Source organism: Capra hircus, chromosome 15 (assembly GCF_001704415.2).
Source record: "Capra hircus breed San Clemente chromosome 15, ASM170441v1, whole genome shotgun sequence".
In the NCBI taxonomy this organism is placed as follows: Eukaryota; Metazoa; Chordata; class Mammalia; order Artiodactyla; family Bovidae; genus Capra; species Capra hircus.
The window spans coordinates 53,267,561-53,289,487 of NC_030822.1; the positions used below are offsets into that span (position 1 = coordinate 53,267,561).

At 39.9% G+C, this 21,927-nt stretch overlaps 1 protein-coding gene across 2 annotated transcripts in view; it reads right to left on the reverse strand.

Annotated features, from left to right (window-relative positions):
* The window catches only part of UBE4A (ubiquitination factor E4A), a 37,493-nt gene that overhangs the window by 8,813 nt on the left and 6,753 nt on the right, over positions 1–21,927 (reverse strand). Inside the window, exons 2-17 of one of the 2 annotated variants that reach the window (XM_013969509.2) lie at positions 21,025–21,190; positions 20,109–20,270; positions 16,807–16,980; positions 16,085–16,197; positions 14,470–14,622; positions 13,779–13,938; positions 13,361–13,563; positions 12,832–13,023; positions 11,545–11,878; positions 10,366–10,486; positions 8,180–8,484; positions 6,491–6,623; positions 5,271–5,458; positions 3,604–3,704; positions 3,381–3,494; positions 1,724–1,898 (exon numbers count right to left, since the gene is read on the reverse strand). In XM_013969509.2, the coding sequence (XP_013824963.1) occupies positions 1,724–1,898; positions 3,381–3,494; positions 3,604–3,704; positions 5,271–5,458; positions 6,491–6,623; positions 8,180–8,484; positions 10,366–10,486; positions 11,545–11,878; positions 12,832–13,023; positions 13,361–13,563; positions 13,779–13,938; positions 14,470–14,622; positions 16,085–16,197; positions 16,807–16,980; positions 20,109–20,229 (2,587 nt within the window). In that variant the 5' untranslated portion in view covers positions 20,230–20,270; positions 21,025–21,190. The remainder of the gene's footprint in view (positions 1–1,723; positions 1,899–3,380; positions 3,495–3,603; positions 3,705–5,270; positions 5,459–6,490; positions 6,624–8,179; positions 8,485–10,365; positions 10,487–11,544; positions 11,879–12,831; positions 13,024–13,360; positions 13,564–13,778; positions 13,939–14,469; positions 14,623–16,084; positions 16,198–16,806; positions 16,981–20,108; positions 20,271–21,024; positions 21,191–21,927) is intronic. The other variant, XM_005689513.3, reaches the window with a different exon arrangement.

Genomic DNA, 21,927 nt, shown 5'->3' on the forward strand with positions numbered 1-21,927 from the left:
GTGGGTATACTTTTAATGAAAATTTTAATCATTTTTTTGCTTACTTTCAGAGTACCTATCATTAAATCTTTCTAAATTCTCCACCAGAAATGTAGAACTCTCAAAAACAGTTTTTAGAGATGTTTTTTGGAAGTTTCCATTCATCACTGCAATCTGGACTCCAATTTTGTAGGCCTATAGTGTGGTGGTCACACAAGCTACCTCCACCATCAGCCCGGGAACTACCTTTGCATCTCTCTTATGGGATTCCACTTTCCTCCTTCATTTTGACGGAGTATGTTTATCTCTCTGTAGCTTCTCAAGAAAGCGTAAATTGGAAGTAAATTTGATACCGTCACCTCTGAAAATTCCCTTACATTTACCCTCAAACAGGATTGACAGTTTGGCTGGCTATAGAATTCTAGGCTGAAAAGATAATTTTCCATCAGAACTGTGTTACAGCTTCAAATGTCACTGTTGTGATATTTGAAGACATTTTGATGCTTAAACCATTGCACATTACCTGATTTTTCTCGGGGACCTTTTAAGATCTCTTTACCCTGATTTTCTAAAATACCTCAATGATATACCTTAGTGTGGGGTCTTGAAGATTCCCTGTGCTGGGCACTTGGGGGCTCCTTTTGATTTAGAACCTCTTAGTTTTGGGGAAATTGGAGGGTTTTATTTCTTTGCTCCCTTTCATTGTTCTGAGACTTTCTAGATTGATATTTTCTTCTTCTTTCTCTTCTAATTTCCATCTTTTTTTTTTTTTCTGTTCTGCTTTCGTTTAAGAGTTCCTTGAATTTATTTTCTAACTGTCCTACTGACTTTTCAAAATTTCTGAAGTTGTATTTTCAATATTCAAGAGCTCTTGTTCTTTGGATAATCTCTGGTATTGCCTCTTTGTTCTTGTCTTATGTATGTTGTATCTTTTTTTCATTCCTCTGAGACTTATAAAGATATTTGAAGGTGTTTTCGGCTATTATTTGTGTTAAGAGGATTTTCTCAAATTCCTGGTGATCCTTGGTTATCATTTCATGTGTGTATGTGCGTGCTTAGTCACTCAGTTGTGTCTAACTCTGTTGACCTCATGGACTGTAGCCCGCCAGGCTCCTCTGTCCACAATTTTCCAGGCAAGAATACTGGAGTGGGATTCTCCAGGGGATATTCCCAACCCAGGTCTTCTGCATTGCAGGGAGATTCTTTACCATCAGAGCCACCAGGGATGCCCCCATTTCATATATAACCAATATAAATTATTAATGGAAGTTTTTACTTTTAGATACAAAGTCTTGCAGTGTGTATTTTCTACTTACAGCACATCTCATTTCTGACTAGTTGCAGTTTAAATGCTTGACAGACTCATGTTGTGAGTGGCTACTGAACTGGACAGTGGAGCTACAGAGGGAGTAGAGATAAATGTCTCTGATCTACCGCATTTAACCAGAGTTCAAGGATATTTTTTCAAGTCAACACAAACACCCCCAAATATATTTATATGGATATGTTGTCCTCAAGAAAAATGACAGTAACTTATGCTTTCTGGCAGCTGTGTGAGGGTGACCATTTCCTCATTCCCATGTCAACAATGGGCAACATTCTTTCTGAAGCTTCTCTAGTGATTCACTTCCTCTCAGACTGTGGAGGAGGATACTGTCACCAGAGCCTTAGTGGGGCTGATCCCTCAACTGAAGCAGATCTTAACCACTGCATTTTTGGGGAAAGTAGTGTGTTGTGTCTTTACCTGATGTCAGAAATGCAAGGGTACCGATTGTTTCATTGGACATGATGTTATGGAAACGTGCTAACTGTCCAAACATCTGTAGGCCAGCCTCCTTCTCTCGGCGGGCTTCTGGAGTCAGACTATCCCATTCACCTCGGTCCTTCTCAATTTGCTGAATCTTTATCTTGCTCAAATACTACAGAAAGCAGAGGTGGAATGGATCAGAGGACAAAGTGTATTGAAAGGAAGATGATATTTAAGAGGTCCTATTTAAAATCTAGTCCACTACGCTGGGAAAGCCAAGGACTACATAAGGGACAGGAGGCTTTATTAAGTTTAAAAAGAAATTGTGGAGAGATTTCCCTGGTGGTCCATTGTTTAAGGCTCTGTGCTTCCAATGCAGGGGGCATGGGTTCCTGGTTTGGGAACTAAGATCCTACATGCAGCATGGTACAGCCTTTAAAGAACTTTTTAAAAAAGAAACTGTGGAAACATTGTTTCAGTCTGGGGAGAGTAATAGGCTATTCCCCTGGAAATATTATAGTCTATGAAAGAGAAAGGAGGATAAACAGTATATGAAACATTGATAAAAGCAAATAGGCTACAGGGAAAAAAGGCTGACCCCTTCCTGAGAGAAGGAAAACAAAACCACCCCCCAAAACTGCTTATCTAAAAACAAAGCTCTATCAAATATGCAAGATGTCTGGAAGGAGAACCATAAATATTTAAAGCCCTCTATTTCTCATCACTCTTGCTGTTGCAGCAAGCATGTTATGCTTATAGCCCATGGAGATGCCATCTGTGTCATTCATTCTGTCATACAGCTTTTGCTGAGAAAGGTCTATTTATTACAGGACTTGTTTTCTAAGGCAACAGATCTAAAAATCTTCAAGTATGGGATTATGATCAAAGCAGAAGCATTTTTTTACAAATTAAATACAAGTTACTGGGAGACTGCTAATCAACACGAGGTGTGTGGGGGCTATCTGACAGGCTACCCTCATGACTTACCTGCTCTGTCTCCCTCTGGGTCACTGCCCTGTCTTATATCTGTTGCAGATAAAGGGAATTTTTATAGGAGCAAGAAGCAGCTCCACAAGAGATGGTTAAGCTGAAGGAGCTGAGTGGCCTCTGGTGTATGTAGTAAAACTCATGTTTCAGATAGAGCTAAAGATTCGGGAAGCAGTGCACAAATGAAAAATACTGATGATCTGGAGTCTCTATGTGAAAAAAATTACCCAAACCAGATACTTTTTTCAAATAGTGGCATAAAAGTCAGTCTTTTAGGAAAGAGGGGTAAGGATCATTGCTTTGGTTGGTCACTGTTACCAATGTCTTGCAATGGAAGAAAGCTGAAAGTCACTAACTGAATGACAATTCTCTGATTTCTTTTTGTAGTGCTAGACTGATTAGTTGAGCCAGTCTGGCCTTTCTTTCACACTTCGTTTTCCACTCTGCCAAAATCTCATCCTAGCTCATAAGGCTTCAGTGACCCTTGATCTTGGTCTCTAATGGAAGAATATCTATCAAATTAAAACGGCAAGGTTGGCAGTACATTACTACTTGCAAAATTTTGGTGTCTAAGACAGGTACTTGGGGCATATGGATTGCTCTGTCATGACTAAGAGGTAAAAAGTATGTATGATGGTATAAGAGCAGTTAAATCTGTTTGTTTTACCTGTATGGCTTCATCCAGAAGGAAAATGGCATCATTCATTAGCAGGTTAAGAAAACGGAGGAAAAGCGGGGGATTCATGGCTTCTAAATTCTTAGAGGCATAGTCAGCCAAATCCTGTAAGACCCAACCCAAGAGAAAACCAGTTTAGTCTTGAATCACAACCCACTGGGGCTTATCTGCAGTGAAGATAACTCAGTTTTGGTTTCACCAAAAACATTCTCACCTTAATGCTCTCTCGATAGGTATCTGTTCCCCACATGTACTTGAGGATGGGATACATGGGACGGCGGTAATTAAACTTCTGCTCAAACTGATGGGGGTCTCCTGGAGTAAGGCAGAGCAAAGAATCAGCAAAGCCAGTGGCGTTAGAGAAAGAATATGAGCTTGTGTCCATCTGCAGACAGATGGCTATCAATCCTGTCTAACTCTTTGTGACCCCACAGACTGTAGCCCACCAGGCTCTTCTGTCCATGGGATTTCCCAGGCAAGAAAGATGGAGTGGGTTGACATTTCTCTCTCCAAGGGATCTTCCTGACCCAGGGATTGAACCTGTGTATCCTGCATTGGCAGGTGGATTCTTTATCTCTGAGCCACTGGGGAAGCCCAATGTCTATGTGTAGCCATTTTTAGAAAATTCTGAATGTGTTAAGGATACTGGTAAAGCCAGTCCTGGGAGTTTATAAAGATCTAGAGTTGTAGCCAAGTGTTTACTTATTTCCTTATCGACAGAACAAGAGGGAGACAGATATAAAGGATACAGACCTCAGAAAAGGATGAGGTCTGAGCTGCAAAATAAAAGCCAAGGGAAACAAATGCTTTCACATCCAAACATAGAGTGCTTATCTGACTCTGAATGAGGCCTCTGAGCTAGCCATTGTGGCAGTGACAGCCACGTGCAGCATCGGCCACTAAGTAATCCCCACATTCTTCACGGATAACATCCCAACTGTGGGGCCAACTGGGTCCTGATTACTCTGAAAAATCAGGCCAGGAGCTGAAAACCTGAGGCTTGTACAGCTTTTGACATGCCAAAGGTACCACTAGAGCTCTATAGGTTGGGTCATATAATAAAGGAGGAGTGTGGGATTTGGAGTCAGAAGACTTTGGTTTTCCTTCTGGGTCCATTTAATCCAAGTCTCTTAAATCTTTTTCAACTTCTACTTTCTCAGAAAATAAAAATTATTATAATTCACCCTTGGGACTTCCCTGGTGGCCCACTGCTAAGACTCTGCATTCCCAAGGCAGGGGGCCCAAGTTCATCCCCTGGTCAGGGAACTAGATCCCACATGTCTCAATTAAGAGTTTGCATGTTGCAACTAAAGATTCCACACACCACAACAAAGACTGAAGATCCTGAAAGCCACAACTAAGACCCTGAGCAGCCAAATAAATAATTATTTTATAATTCAAACTGTAGGAGAATTAAGACTGTCTGGACAAGATAAAAGAATATGTCAATCAGCACACTGTCTTACTCTTCACCATTCTATAATTTTGAGGCAAGAAAAATATAAAGACGCAGGTTTTAATTGGACAGCCTAATTTATTTGAATATGAGTCTATCAAAAAATATAGTAAAGTTATTAAGAGTATATGTCTTTCTTTTTTAAAGTGAGATAGATCTGATTCTCCCACTTAGTTGTATGACATAAACAAATAATCTTTTTTGAGCATCCACGTCTTCACAGGGAAACGGGAATAATACAGTAAAACTTTCCTGTACTTTTGACAAGGAAATTTTGACAAGGTGGTGACCAGGAAACAATGTGAAAAACGCACTTAGCATCAAGGTAGCACATGGTAGATATTCAGTAAATGATGGCTTATGGTATTTTCCATTTAAAAACTGATTAAGCGATGCATTAACTTCTTGGTTCTAGATTGCTTTACCTGTAAACTCAATGTCCACAAAGACCTTGATGAGAGCTTCTGCAAGGTGGGATGCATAGGGAAAGTTGCAGAACACACGTTTCCGGTGGAAGACACTGGATACTAAAGGATTTGGGGTCTGATCCATGTGGGGCATCACTGCTTCCAACACCTCAGCCAGTTTGGCCCTTAGGTGGGGATTCTTCATCCTATGAATAGGGCAGAAAGCAAACTGAGCAAGCAGAAAACTTTACTCCCAAATTTGTAACTGTTTTTCTCCACATGAGGAATCAAAACAGCATATCATCAATAATATCTGTACAGAGAGTTATAGGAGAAAACACTACTGAGCAGTTTTGAGTCTGTCAATTTCTTGGGGATATGCAGAGTATATCATTCAGTTCTTAAGATCACAGCTTATCAATAATGAGGGTGAGCATTTAAGTTTCTATTTAATGCTCTGCCATTCTGTTTATTTCTCTTTAATAATGCATTACTTACTGTTTACTATTCTCTGACAGCTTCACCTGGAATAAACTTGCCTTTCCAGGCTTTCTGGGGTAAGGACCAGGATATAATTAATTATTCTACATTACTTACAATGCATCCCAGGTGTGCCTAACACTTGTTGGTTCAGAACTTCTCACTAGGCCCATGCAGTTCAGTGGAGGAGTGGGTTCTGTCTACGTCTCAGTGACATATCTCAGGGGACTGTGGCTCTGCAGAAAATTCTCACTTACGTACACATTGCTTCCTTTGGTCTACTACCACCAGGAGATCAGAGGAGCAACGCTACAGGTCAGTGAGCAACTCCCTCTGGGAAAGAGGACTAGAAGCTGTGAATGGTAAGCCTTGAGATCATAGAGCATTTACCCAAGTTTACTGCTCATCCAATTCAGGACCGTACAGCAAACTTTGTTATCAGACATTAGAAGATCATTAGCACCTGGCAAGTTCTCTGGCATGAAGGTTAAGTATTTTAACCAGGGACTAGCAGGGGAATTCCCATCTGGTACCTTATATGCAGGTTCAAATTCTCTGTGGGCAAAGTCCTTTGTTTATTATGCCTCTCAAGTATGGGATTTTGGGCTACTCATAAGGATAGTCAGGTGATTCATTAATGTTAACACACTTCTGAAGGCAACCCCTTATGATTCAGGCTTGTTTATTTCTTGGCTTAGAAGTCTTCTGAATGTTTCACAGTTCTGTACTGTGACAGAACCATGCTTTCAGCACTTCACCTTTCTATGCTTCCAGTGAAAATGGTGATAAAATGAAGGACATGTTCCAAGGAATCTGCCGATGTCTCCAAGATGTCATCGGCAAAGCGACGAAGAAAAATGAGGAAATCGCCCAAGTTATCTGCAAAAAATTCTGAGAAAGAAAATTTTCACTGGAATTAGCCAAACATCTGACTCTCTGTATTAAGCAATATTTAAATTCTTCTCTTTTTCTCTACTTAGTGAAGGTTTACAAGAACCCCAAATGTCTTGCAGGTACTAGGAAGGATGACAAGTTTAAAAAATGCAGAACCTCCTTTGAATGTAAGGCAATTTTTAGTTTTATCCAAGTAAATGGAAGAACAGTAGAGATATAAAATGCTGTTAACACACCAGTGCAGTTTAAGTACACCGATGGATATAGATCCACACTCAAGGTTAACTGTGAGTTAAAATAACCCTTTAGGTGAAGAATCTTGAATAAAGATGAAAACATTAGATGACTATGGTCATCAGTCTCTGGGGTGCTCCACTGATCCTAGCCCTCTTGTATTTATGCCCTTGTATATCTCCTCCTCCACTACTCCAGAGATGATGGCATGTCATTTCCATAATTAGGTTATAAAAGCCTACAGCTTCCATTTTTGTCCCCTGATCTGAGAGACGCCAGCTGCCATACCATGAATAGTTACTAAAGAGAGTCCTGTGTGGCCTGGAAAAGAAGCCAGCAAGCAACTGTGATCTGCCAGCAACCACATGACTAGGCTTGTAAGCAGATCCTCCAGCCCTGGTCGAGTCTTCAGATTCCTATGGCCCTGGTGGATAGCCTGACTGCAACTTCATGAGAGACCAAAGTCAGGACCATGCAGCTAAGCTGATCCTGGATTGCTGACCTGAGGGAATTGTGTGTAATAATGTTTGTTGTTTGAAGTTGCTATGTTTGGGGTAATCTGTTACTCAGCAATCAATGACTAGTACAGGGATTAAGAGCATGTAACCTGTACCAAGGGGAAAAGAAGTACAGGGGGATAAATTAGGAGTTTGGGATTAACACATACATACTACTATATATAAAATAGGTAATCAACAAGGACCTATTGTATAGCACAGGAAATTTCTCAAATTTCCCAATTATATGGAAAAAAAAATCTGAAAAAGAATGTATGTATGTATATATATAACTGAATCACTTTGCTGTACACCTGGAACCAACATAATATTGTAAATCAACTCTATTCCAAGATAAAATAAAAATTAAAGAAAAAAAATGTAACCTAAATTTGATGGAGAGTATCTGCTGACCCCGCAACCAATATAACAGACATACACACTCTCCGTTCTGGGTTAACCAAGAAGAGATGACTTTTTTCCCCTAAGGACTAGCACAGGGGGAGGGTTAGACAGATAAACTTATAAGTTGAATGACAAACTATATTAATGATAGAAACTAACAGCTCTGAAAACCCTGACTGCACTTCACCCTCTTAAGACTATTTTCTGATCTGCAGAGCAGTGGCAACATAACTGAGGAACCAGCTGTCAGTTCTCCCAGGCTCTGACCAACAGACATTATCTACGAGTTTGAGTTGTTTCTCCAAAAACAGCTGAATGATAGCTAAGGTAGGTTATTTTGCGTATTATACTTCCAGAATGACCCAGTTAAACTCAGATGCCTATAAATAGGAAGTTCCTAAGGGAGAGCCAGCTCACCTGGCACGTAAGCCAAAGAACTATAGCCATCTGGCAAAGGAAAAGTCAGCTCCATCAGCTGTGAGCCCTCGTTGCCTATGGCCAGCTGAACCAGGAGAACAGCCACGGACACCTGCAAGTTTAGGCAGTTTTGTAGCATCTGTGGCTCACTCATGGCCGTCTTGGTAGAAAGATAGATGGTCATCAGTCGTTCAAACTGCTCCCGGAGGTTGTCAGCAGCAGGGCTGGAACTTTGCTGAGCGTCCCGCCAGGCTACCTGCAGCCGATGCAGATTCTGATTGATTTTTACCATCTGATCATGCAACCTGCCCTCAAGAAAGCAGAAGAGACTGGGTCAGAAGGCTCACATACAGATGGTTTGAGTACAGACTGTTTCTGAAAAACAAATCCTCATATATTTAGGATGTAGGGCTGCAGTTGTGATGACACAGATATCACAAAAGTTACTGACAGGATGGGGCTGGGAGCAGAGCACCGGGAAAATGTTATTCAACATATAGTTAGTTGCCTTTGGCCGAAATGCACTATCGAAAGAACAGTGGCTTGGCTGAGCAGGGTGTAGACTGGGCTTTTATTATGTACGCTATATAATGATTAGGCAAAGTACAAGATAGTCTGACACCACCCAAGGGCAATGATTGTACTTGGATGTGGGTATATGGACAGTCTTTTCATGGTTAGTAGAGAACTAAAGCTGGTGAGAATGGAGTCCAGATTAGCAATGGTGGTGATGGTAGTGGTGGTTTAGTCACTAAGTTGTGTCCGACTTCTGCAACCCCATGGAATGAGGCCTGCAGGGCTTCTCTGTCCTTGGGATTTCCCAGGCAAGAATACTGGAGCGGGTTACCATTTCCTTCTCCAGGGGATCTTTCTAACCCAGGGATCAAACCCAGGTCTCCTGCACTGCAGGCAGATTCTTGACAGAATCTGGGCACTTCCCAGATTAGCAATGACCACATATAAACCAGAAGCCACCTGGAATGCAACCTAACAGCAGCTTTCAGTCCTCGGATGGTCAATAAAAATTAAATGATTCTTCAAAAAGGGTCATCCAAATGTTCTCAATGAAAGGAAGACCCAGAGTTCAATGTCATGGAGAGTTGTGTCTGTGTGTACAGTCCAAACTCATTCTCTCTTGCCCTGTGGACGATGTCTAGTGTTAACTAGCCAATAATGAGAAACTAGATGACTTTCATTTTGTGTTTTAATAGGTTAATAAATACATTGTAAGTTGTTATCTACTGTCTCATTTAAAATATCAATGACAGAGAAAGTATCTCTTGTAAAGATGTAATTTCATTTTTTGAAAAATCTGATGAGCTTTGAAAAATGCTGTGTCATTTTAAGTTTCCCAAAAAGGCATTAAAAATTGCTGTCCTCAATATGCCTTCCTATAATATGAGTGAGTAGCTATTTTCCCCCTTATTTATAAAATGCTTCTCACAATCAGCTAAATCAGAGGGGGAGAAAAATCATAGAATGACATGTGGTTAGCCAGAACCAAAACATTTTTGGAAGTTACACACCTTAGCTTTCAAATTTTCACACATCCAGAATCCTCTTTGATACACAGATTTTTATGATCGTTCTGAAATCTCTTAAAACATTTCTTTTTGTCAATTTTGTCTCTCTATACCATAGAATAAAGCTTTCTCTTTTTTCATCAGGCATAATAAGTAATGAAAATTGAAGAGCAGAATGTGAAATATTAAATGAAAATTCCACTTGTGTGGAAGACAAAAGGAAGATAGTGATTTAAAAAATGTGCAGATCAAGAGAAATATATAGTGTATCTTTACACTATATTTATATAATATAGTGTATCTTTAATTTTTAAAAAAGTTTAAGAGGTCAAAAATGCAAAATAAATTCAAGGTACATGGATAAAGCCAGTTGATCTAGACACAGATTAATGCGTGTAATGCCCTTTTCCTATTAGATCCTAATGTAAGCCTTCACAATAAAGTGAGATTGTTATGCTTCTAAGTCGCTTCAGTTGTGTTCGACTCTGTGTGACCCCAGAGATGGCAGTCCACCAGACTCCCCTATCCCTGGGATTCTCCAGGCAAGAACACTGGAGTGGGTTGCCATTTCCTTCTCCAATGAGATTGTTATAATACTCACTTTTAACCTTCTGATATCAACACAAGCAAACAGTTCTTTCCTAATGACATCAGAGGAGCTACCTGTGAAATCCCAAGTACAAGGTGTACTCTGTCAGGACAAGGTTCTCTGTTACAAGGTTGTAGTTCTGGGGAAACTTTGGCTCCTGTACAGCTGGAATCAAACAGGTCTCTTTGTCCAAACCTCAAAGAAATGAAAAGGAAGAGTAAATGTCTTGCCATAGACATCTATCTTGGCTCCAGTGTCCCCTTATTTTAGTTCAACTTCCATCCTGCTTCCAGGTAATTGAGTAATATCTTCTAAAAAACAGATCTTGTAACATTCCTACTCTATTGGTCTAAAAATGTCTTTTAGCTTCTGTCTATAGAAATGCAGTTAAATCTCTTTAGCTTGGTCATGAAATCACCAAAAATGAAAAGGAATGATAGACAGCACTGTAGAATTTTCCAGGAGATAGGTAATCATTTGTTACTATTCTGTGCTTTTCTGTATATAAGATTATTTGCTTTTGAGCATGTGTTACTTTTATAATTAGAAGAGTTAAAAAACTGGGAGAAAGTACATAATAATTAAGAGTGATTCATTTTGAGTGGTAGAACTAAGAGTGGTTTATTTCCTTGTTTTCACTTCTCTGTATTGAGTTTTCTCCAACTTGGCTTCAACATTCTCCCTCCCTAGGCTTATTTTCTGCCAGTTTCCATACCCTTTCCCCCAGCTACCCCATGTTTTAGCCATGTGGAGCGTCCCACTGCTCCTTAGTTGTTTCACAGCTCTGTACCTTCATAGTTATTTCCTCTATAAAAGGGACTCCTTTGCTTGATAAACCCAACACATTTTTCAAGACTCAGCTATGAAGACCTCCACCTTCTGCAGAATTCATCATTTACTCACTTCTCTGGATTCCTATAGCTTAGCCCTAGACCGTATTATGATGATCTGTTAACATATCTGCCTCCTTTTGGAGCCTTTGAGTTCAAAAAGGACAGGGACTGTCCTTTATTCATTTTCCTAAGAATGAATGAATGAGTGAATATCCAAGTCTGCCAAATTCAGAGAGAAGGTCTCAGTAAAGCATAACATCTAAAACTATCAGTTTTTAAAAGTCTGTCTTTTAAAAATTTATAATAGCTTTTCCTTTTGCCTTATCTTCTTTGAGAAAGAGGGACCTCTGTGGAACAGGATATGGAAGTGAAGGCCTTATGTTACACACACACAGTTTTGAGAGACCAGCTTCCCCCTACCTCTCATGTGTACATTTTTTATTTTTCGTTCTTCATCATTCAACTCCTTCAGGGCACAGTAAGTAGGATTAAAGGTGAGGATCCGAGAGGATCTGGGTTTGCAAAATGGCTGGCATAGCTTCAGGAGAGCAGCACCCAGATTCAGAAAGAAGGCATCCGAGGCATACATTTGGAAGAAGATTTCTGGCATCTGATTGGCCCAAATCTTGGTGCGGCCTGCGTTTGCATGCAAACAGTTTCCGAGCCAGGACAAGATACAGTGTTTGGTTTCTGGAGAGAGCTGGAGTAGGTTCTTCAGCATCTGGTAGATCTTTTCATGGAACCGAGCCATGAACTGTTTAACCAGAAAACACAACCACAGAACATTCCAGTTGCACAATCCTAATATTTGTTACTCTCAAACCTTAGCCACGGGTGATTTCCAAAAATACATGAATCCTGATCTTTCCCTTACTCTCCCTGTGCCTTACCCTGCCCCCCTATTTCTGATTTAAAAAAATAATAACAATTCTGGGCACGTGTAAGTCTTCCAGATGAGCTGCCAAACTACAGCTAGCATTTACATAGCTTTAGAGTAGGGGCAGTAGCAGCAGCAGAGTCGGGGCTGGTCAAGTTTCTCTTCTGAAGGCCAGATGGTAATTATTTTTGGCTTTGCATGCCATATGGTTTCTGTTGCACCTATTCAGCTCTACCACTGTGGCATAAAGTCAAGCCATAAACAATACACAGAAGTATGGCTAGGTTCAATACAACTACTTACAAAATAGGGCAGCAGGCTGGATTTGACCACTGCTATAATTTGCCAACCTCTGCTTTAGAAAGGTGTGATGATGGGAGATTTAAACTGCCCCCAATTCAACCACTGATTGCCGTATGTTGGCCAGACTTCTACCATATAATTTATGCTAGGAAGCCCAAACAGAGATGACATAGGGGAAAGGAGGAAAAGGAAAACAATTTGGCTTTTAAGCTGGAGTTCATTCAGAAGATTTTAGGAGCTGAAGTTTTAAGAAATACCTTGGTGAGGAAAATGAGAATTGAGAGCAGGTGACTGTGCTACAACACGGGGCAAAGAATAGTAGCAGCTTATTCTGAACCAAACAAGGGTCTGTCCTCTGCTCTTAGCACATGCTAAAAAGAGGACCATTGTTTTACACAATTACGGTAGAGAGTCACCCAGATCAATATGCTGTCCCAAAAGGCTCAAGCAGCCTTGTCTGCATTTGCTTCCTGAGGAAGCAATACTTAAGAGATTGGGGACAGGAATGCACCAGGAAACAGCTCCACCTGATGAATGTTGGCCTCTTGTACTTTGATCTCCTGGGGACTGGAACGAGATGGGTTCAGGAAGTAGCCATGATTTTCTATGACTCCCGGTGTCTTTAATAAGCAGGAGATATTCAAGATTACTCCTAGCAAGGTCTTCTGGTACATCTGTCCATTACTTGGATCCTTGGGCTGAATGTAGTCTACAAAAACCTGTAGGAAAAGACAAGTCCTAGTCAATTGTCTGTATGATGAGGTAAGTGATCGGGTGAGAGAGCTTCAAAGAGTTAAGACTATACAACAACCGGGACTTCCCTAGTGGTCCAGTGGTTAAGGATCTACCAATGCAGGGGATGTGGGTTCGATCCCTGATTGGGGAACCAAGATCCCACAAGCCACACAGCATAGTCAAAAAAACAAAACAGAACAAAAAAAGACTATGTAATAACCAATGTACCTTTCTTATACAATAGGTAATGTTACACTGCCCTCAGGACAGGGAAGCATAAGCTTCCAACTCAACTGAACACATGTGAACTTTCAGACCTACCTTGGCCATATCCTTCTGCTTAGTGAAATAGAGAAGAATGTCCAGATACGCGTACAGCAGAATCTGGCAGAGTTCTAGATCTTTGATTCGGCCCAATAAAATGTCAAACACTGGAATCATGACTTCTGGAAATGTTCGAACTTCCTCATCTAATATCAAGGCTCCAATGACCTCATCCAGAAACTCAGCTACACCTTCAAAATCTGATGGAAGACAAACGAGACAAGGCCAAAGGAATTTCTATATGCCTTTACACACAGCTCTTTACTTTGCTGAACTTTTGATAATTCTACTGGTATTGAAACCCATTTTATTCATTTATGCTGGAACCATAGTGGCTCTGAGGCCTTTTAATGCAATCAGAGGAATGTTACAGAAATCAAATGCAGATGCTCACAGATCTTGCTTATATACTCACGGCCTCCTAGGGTGGCTTCTACCATCAAATCTACCAGCTGCTCGTGGATGTTTTGGTCAACATAGATCTCTGGGGTGAGAAGGACTGTTCGGGTATTGGACACAGTGAGGTTCCTGCACTGTACTGCAAAGGGTAGTAGGTTCTCTGGAACTTTGGTAATCTGGAAACAGCAACAAAGAGAGGGAAGATGCTAGCTCTGTGACCTGGCACAAGGGCAGATACAGCAAACAGAAGGGGAAAGACACTGTGTCTCAAAACAGTAGGGCTTTGCTATGGATGCTTGGAAAGCCATGAGTTCATTCCTTGGGTTAAGGAATCACCTCTTAGAAATTCTATTGCTGGAAGTGATCAAGCTTAGTCTACTCTGTTATACACACCTCAGTAGAAATGAATTTATCAGATCTTTTTTTTTTATAAAGGTGTGATTTTTTTTTAAGACGTTTGTAGAAAGAATAAGAGGCATCTGTTAACTGGGGAAGGGGAAGACCCCAAGCCACAGAAAAGGAGAGATTAAAACTTCAGAAAACAAACTTAACAGGACCTCTGATACCCAGTTCCAGATACACTATGATGTATACATCATAGTACATCATAGTGTATACATCATATATTAAACTAATATAACAGACACTGATCCAATCCTCTGGGTTACGTCATAGCCAAGAGTACTTAATGGCAATGATTTCTTTACCTCCTCCTTGGCTCTTTGAAAGCAGGAATAAAGGTAACAAAAACTGTGCCTCTCCCCTGCATCTCGATCAGCAGAGAGATTCAATGTTGTAGAAGAAGTCATGTTAATCAAGTGGTTGCCTGGATCTTGAAGTAATAAGCGAGTGAAGACAGCCTATTAGGAAAAACAAAGAACCAAGAATACTAAATCACTGCAAAGTTAATGTAACTTTGCATGACATTTTTATTTATTTTACATAAATAAATACATTTAAAAATTTTAACTTATTTTTACATTTTATTTTTTTTACTGAAGTATAGTTGATTTACAATGTTGTGTTAGTTTCAGGTGTACAGGAAAGTGATTTAGGTACACACACACACACACACACACATCTATTCTTTTTCAGATTCTTTTCTATTATAGGTATTATAAGATATTGAATGTAGTTCCCTGTGCTATGCAGTTGGTCTCTGTTGTTTATCTATTTTGTATACAGTAGTGTGTATCTGTTAATTCCAAACTCCTGATTTATCTACCTCCATCCCTGTCCACTGCAAAGTTAGTTTTAGAGCATCAAGACATAAAAGATAATTTTGACGCAGGTAATTACGAGAATCACAGAATGTAAAAGGGAAAAAAGCGCAGGAATATAGATGCAGACACAGAGAATGAACTTGTGGACACAGAGAAGGGAAGGGGAAAGCGGGGTGAATTGACAGAGTAGCACTCACATATATACTACCATGTGAGAAATAAAACACCAGTGGGAAGTTGCTGTATAACACAGGCAGTTCAGCTCAGTTTCAGAGAGGTGGGATGGGGAGGGTTGGTGAGAAGGCTCAAGAGGAAGGGGATTTATGTATATTAATACTTACAGATGATTCATACTGTTGTATAGCAGAAACCAACGCAACATTGTAAGGCAATTATCCCTCAATTAAAAAAAATTATGTATACAAATTTAATTGTTTATATTGTTATCCTAAAGCAAGCTTAAGTGTCTAGCATAGTCCCAAGCACAGAGTAAGCATTAAAAGAATATTTGTTGAATAGTGTGGAGAATGAGAGATTAAACTTATTTGTGAAATCTACTACTCTTCATGACTGCTGATTTCACTCCGACTTTATATAGACAGTTTAAATGTATGAAGTTAAACTACAAGTTGTCAAGTGTCTTCCCTACCAAACTTTCATCCGTTTAATATTAATTAAGCACTTGTAAGGTAGAATGTAGTTTTGATTTTGAAAAAGATATAAAGAAAGAGAGGGGCCTTGGCCTCAATAAGTTAAATGTCTATGGGAGAGAGAAGAGAGGTACACAGAAAAGCCACTACATGGGATGGAAAGAGACAACTCTTGTAAGAGATGCAAGAGATTACTGTAAGTGCCCAGAGAGAAAATAACAACTTTCACCTGGTGAAACTTTGTAAATGGGATGACTTGTTAACTGTGTCTTGCAGGATGGGTAGATTTGGACATGGGACCATGGGTAGATGAGCAGATCCAAAAGAGGGACAACACAGACGGTTTAAGAGACAGAGCTACGAAAGCCATGGTTGGAGAATGGGGAGCAGAATTCAGCTGCATGGCTGATTTTTACTGAAGGCACATGTAAGGAATGGAAGAATGGTACCTGCTCTACGTTGTTCATATCAAGCCAGTCTTGATCTTCCAGGTCTACTGCCATTTCTTCCAAATACACACACCGGCTGGGGATGCCATTCCCACTTTTCAGGCTCGGGTCACCTGAGAAATGGTTTTAGTCTGATAGGTTAAGAATAATGCTTCTGCCTTACACAGACAACTGATCTTGACAGCACTTCTCTCGAATCCGAAGTTTGACTCAGGTAATATCAGAGTGATCTTGACACACAGAACAGTATCTACAGATTTAAACCCCCCACCCCCACCCCAAAGAGCACGTGCTTTGTTATAAACCTAACATCATAACATTTTAAGCGTAAATCCCAGACATCAGCAGTAGTTTGGGGGTTTAACTACAGACAGGGCACAGAGGGGAAACACTATCTAATTCTTCTTGGGGCTTGCATCAAAATGTTTAGATCACCTCTGAGAAGAAAACAGACTTGGCTACCACTCCCACAGCCCTTTCAAAGTAGAAAAGGCAGCAGAAGCTACACAGTCCAGTCAGAATCAAAACAGAAATGAAAGTTGAATGTGTGTCAAAATACTGCTTTAACAAAAGCTTCCTTGAAAATATAAAATAACCCTGTGTTCCTGGGAGTTTGGTGGGTTTGTTTAACCATCAGATACAGTAAGTTTCTAAGAGTCAATCCTTAGCCCAAGCAGGAAAGACAGAGTAGTGAATCCATTGGCTGCAAATCTGTAACTCACTGTTGTCCAGAGTGATGAGGAAGATCCTTTGGATCATGTGATTGATGTTGAGTTGCTCACATATTTCCTGCTGTGAACGGAATGAGCGGCTGATCTCAGCCACAGAGTAATCAAATTCATCCAGGCTCTCTGACACACTATTATCCGAGTCATCTGGGCTGGCTGGGAGTTCATCTGTCAGAAAATGTAAGTCATTAACAGTTACAATCCTCTCTTTAAGAGAAAACCAAGTATGCATGATAAACGTCACCAAGTGGGGGAGGTTAATTTTGGATGTTAACTTATTAGTGAACATCTCAAGTCAGTGAACATCTTGTTTTTTTTTAAATTAAGGTATCATTGGCATATATTTGTTTCAGGTGTACAACATGACAATATTTGTATATATTGTTAAATGATCACCACAATAAATCAGGTTAACATCTGTCACGGTACGTGTGTGTGCTAAGTCACTTCAGTTGTGTCCAACTCTTTGCGACCCCATGGACTGTGTAGCCCGTCAGGCTCCTCTGTCTATGTGATTCTGCAGACAAGAATACTGGAGTGGGTTGCTATGCCCTCCCTCAGGAGATCTTCCCAACCCAGGGACTGACCCACACGCTCTTCTATCTCCTGAGTTGGCAGGTAGATTTTTTACCACTAGCGCCACCTGGGAAGCCCCTATGTCACCATAAATAGCTACAATTCTTTTTCTTGTGGTAAGAACTTTTAAGGGCTACTTTCTTAGCAACATTCAAATACACATGCAACACAGTGTTGTTAACTACAGTCACCATGCTGTTCACTGCATCCTTATGCCTATTACTGGAAGTTTGTACCTTTTGGAACTCTTCACCCATTTTGTCACCCCCAACCCCTGCCTCTGGCAACTCCAAATCTAGTCTGCTTGTTTTTTTTGTTTTTTTTTTTAAATATTCCAGTGTAGGTGAGATCATATGGTATTTGTCTTTCTCTGACTTATTTGCCTCAGCACAGTGCCCTCAAGGCCCATCTACTGTCCACCTGAATAATGCTGCAATGAACATGGGGGTGCATATATCTTCTCCAATTAGTGTTTCTGTTTTCTTTGGATAAATACCCAGAGGTAGAATTGCTGGATCATATGGTAGCTTTATATTTAATTTTTTTAGGAACCTCCATGCTGATATTTTCCATAGTGGCTGAACCAACTTACAATCCCACCAACAGTGCACAAGAGTGCCCTTTGCTCCACATCCACAACCCTGCCAACACTTATTATTTCTTGTCTTTTTGATAATAACCATTCTAACAAGCATGTAGTGGTTTTGATTTATATTGCTCCAATTAATGATGTTGAGCACTTTTTCATGCAGATGTTGACCATCTATATGTCATCTTTGGAAAAATATTAATTCAGATCCTCTGCCCATTTTTAAATTGATTTGGGGTTTTTTGTTATTGAGTTATATCAGGAAACATCTTAAGTACAGAATTCTGAAATCCCTGGTTATAAAATCTACCATATTTCAAAAACAAAGTTTTATTTTTTCTACTCATAATTAATTGTATTCCATAATGCCAAAAGTAGCAACACTATCTTCCCTACAGAATCCTAGTGAGCAAAGAATTATCTAATAGATCAACAGGCCTTTAATTATATTAAATACATGGCTTTTCCCTGATTTTAAGAGAACACATTTTTGTTACTTTTAAATTTTTATTTATTTATTTTTGGCTTTTATTTATTTATTTTATTTATTTTGTTACTTTTAAATTTTTATTTATTTATTTTTGGCTTTTATTTATTTATTTTATTTATTTTGTTACTTTTAAATTTTTATTTATTTATTTTTGGCTTTTATTTATTTATTTTTGGCTGTGATGCTTGGGCAAAATTCTGTGATTTATTTTTGGCTGTGATGCAGAGTTGCTTCAGTGTGGTGAACTGAGCAAAAGTGAAGCTCAATACAGGAGGTCAAAGGTTTTGTGACAGTACTAACTGCTGGAGGAAAACAGGTTAGACCTGGTGACCTGGCAAACTCAGTGTAAACAAACTAAGACGATGAGGTGCCAAAATAGTAACAGAAGGGCATGCACCTGACTTGTTCCCACTGCAATGCTCCCAGTCCTAGCCAGCCTTATGTCTGTTTATGGCCAGAGGGATGAGTGTTCAGTTGCTCTATTCCTATACCATTAAGGTCTCCTCTGAACTCCAAGAGTGACAGGTGCTGATTAGCAAAATTTCCCTCAACCACATACTCAAAAATTTTTTTCTCATTTCCTTATTTTTCCAATTCTACACTCTTCAATCTCCTACAATCTCCTAATCCAAGGGTTCCCATTCTGAGCCTATATTTTAGAAATCTGGGAAAGTTTTCAGAGACTGAGACTCAGAGCTTCCTCTTTCCATCATGTTAAGAAGGTCAGCATTACATGTGTTTCTTCTGTTTCATCTGTCTCTGTCTACTACTCATCTGTCTTGCTCTCACTTCTTTTTTATTCAATCCTAATCAGAGAGTAAGGCCATATGTACACAGAAGTGTACATATCTGAACGCTTCTGAAATAAACAAAATAAAGGCAAAGTATAACTGTTTCTCCTTTCCTAAAAATAAAAACACATTTTTTTGGAGGGAGGAGAAAGGGAGCAATTTCTGGCTTGAAAGTTTGTGCATATGCTCAGAAAACTAATATATTTGGGAAACAGCATCCTAATTCTTCTAATTCATATATTACCTATAGGGAGGAAGCTAGACTTGATCTTTACTTTGGTCCCAGATGAGGAAAATCACTTTTCTGATTAGTAAGATGTCCTAATTTTTTTCACATGAAGGATAAGGGTCAGATTTTCCTAGAACTCTGTTCTAAAAGCAGTAAGCTATGAAAGAAGCATTTTGCTTGAGATAAGGCTCTGAAGCACTGGGCTTAAGAACAAATCTCATTTCTCTATAGGCTGGAAGGCTCTAAGTCTTCCTTTAACACACCTGCTGTCTACAGCTGCATGTGACTTGTTTCCCGCACCTACCACTATAACCTCAGTTTCCTATGTTTTTAGCATCTTTGTTAAGTATCTTTCGCTAGATGATTTGTAAAACAAGAAAGCTTGACAGCTTTGGGAGCATGATGGGCATCTGTTACTCCAGAACCACCTGTTCTCTGGTCTTTTTAAGCCAGGGATAGGACAAGAAGTCCCCCAAACCAAACAAACAACAAATACGAACAAAATACCAACTTCTGCCCTAAATATAAATGCCAGTTGCAATTAAGGACCCAAAGAATACTTAATTTGGGAAGACCCCATTCTAGGTCATCTCATCCGCTGCTATTGGCTCCTCCACTTACCAGATTGCTGCTTCAGCTGCTCTTTTTGGATTGCTGCAAACTGTTTGGCATCAGCCAAGGAGCCAAAAAGAGCAGCAAAGGGGTTACTTGAGATGTTGTTGTTATTCTCCTGGTCTGTCATTTCACTTTAAAGTATCCTCCATCCAGACCTAGGGGGAGGGGCTATAGAAAGGACAGGTATTAAGACGTGGAAGGGCAGATAACACAACAGTTGTGATAAAATCATAGTTGTTTCTTTTCCCATTCCTTGACTATGGTGTATTTTAAAAGGCTTTGAGTAAGACTTGCCAACTTTTGTTCCAAGATTAAGGCGTTTTTGGCAAAATGGTTACAAACTGACCAACTGGAGAAGCTGGCCTGATTTGGGGGTGGTTAAAACCAAGAAACTTAAAAGATGCTCAGGAATGCATTTATCTGTTGACATGTTCTATTTGCTATACCTTTTTAAAAAATAGGTTAAATAGGATTATTTAAGTCAAAGAGGAAACTGAGCTACTAGTGTAACAACAAAGTGGCACTTAAACATGACAGAAACTATGGATTTCTCACAAATCTCTAGGCTGGTTGACTAGTTCTCATTCAGGATGAGCATAAAGTGGTGCTTGTGCTTGCTCAGGCTTCTGTGACTTGCGGGTTGGAGCCAGGAACTCTTCAGCTACACAGAAACTAAATGGAAGCCTATATGTCAGAGGTGGAATTGCAAACCAGGATAGGAATCAGATTAGGAGCATACCATGGGTTTTAAATCTATATTAAGCCATCCATCTCTACTTCCTGGCTTATGACTACTGATGTTTCTTCCTCCAAGAACGAAATGGTCTTTGCTTAATTCTACATTTAATCTTCCCTGTTTTTCTGGTTTTTACAATACTGAAGAAACACAATTCCTGGTGTGTAATATGAAATAGATATATACCTCAAAGGTATTTAGAGGAGCTGACTGAGCCTGCATTTGCACTCTTCTGATAACATTTCCTCATCCAAGCGCCAAGGGGACTCAGGGGTATAGCGGGATGAGCAGAGCTCCCTGAAAGGCTTTCTCCCCTTTTGAAATTTTAAGGCCACAGCATAGAAATACAACCCTGAAAAGGGTGAGAAGAGACAAAGGGTATGAATATTCTGCTTACGAGGATGCTGAACTGCTACAAGGACAGAGGTTCTTAGAAGCAGTGGGGTCAGGGATACAAGACAGGAGGCAAAAAGAACATTTGGTTTACCTTTAATTGAGGTAAGACTCCTTATGGAATCACACTAACAAAAGCTAATACAAGTCAGAAAAGTTACTCTTTTTTGGAGAGAGACTATAACACTTCTTGACAGTTCTGAGGCATCTCTACCTGTTGCTTCGTGCTCCTCTGTTGAGCTTTCTGCCTAAAAGCTAATGATTACTGAGCTGTAATGACAGTCTAGTCTCGTCTCAGCATGCTGCTGGCCTTGACTACTTCAAAGAACTGAAAGGTTAGATGTTGCTCTATGTATTTTACTTTTTATTATGTATAGTTTAATTTAGCTTAATCATGCAAAAAAGAAAGATAGCATACTTAAAGTTGGAATTAACAATCCTTACGAGGTCTTTCCTTCTCTTTAAACATTGTACTGTTGTTCAGTCGCTAGGTTGTGTCTGATTCTGTGACTCCAGGGACTGCAGCACACCAGGCTTCCCTGTCCATCACTATCTCCTGGTGTTTGCTCAAACTCATGTCCATTGATTCCATGACGCCGTCCATCCAGATCGTCCTCTGTTGCACCCTTATCCTCCTGTTCTTAATCTTTCCTAGCAACAGAGTGTTTTCCAATGAGTTGATTCTTTCCATCAGGT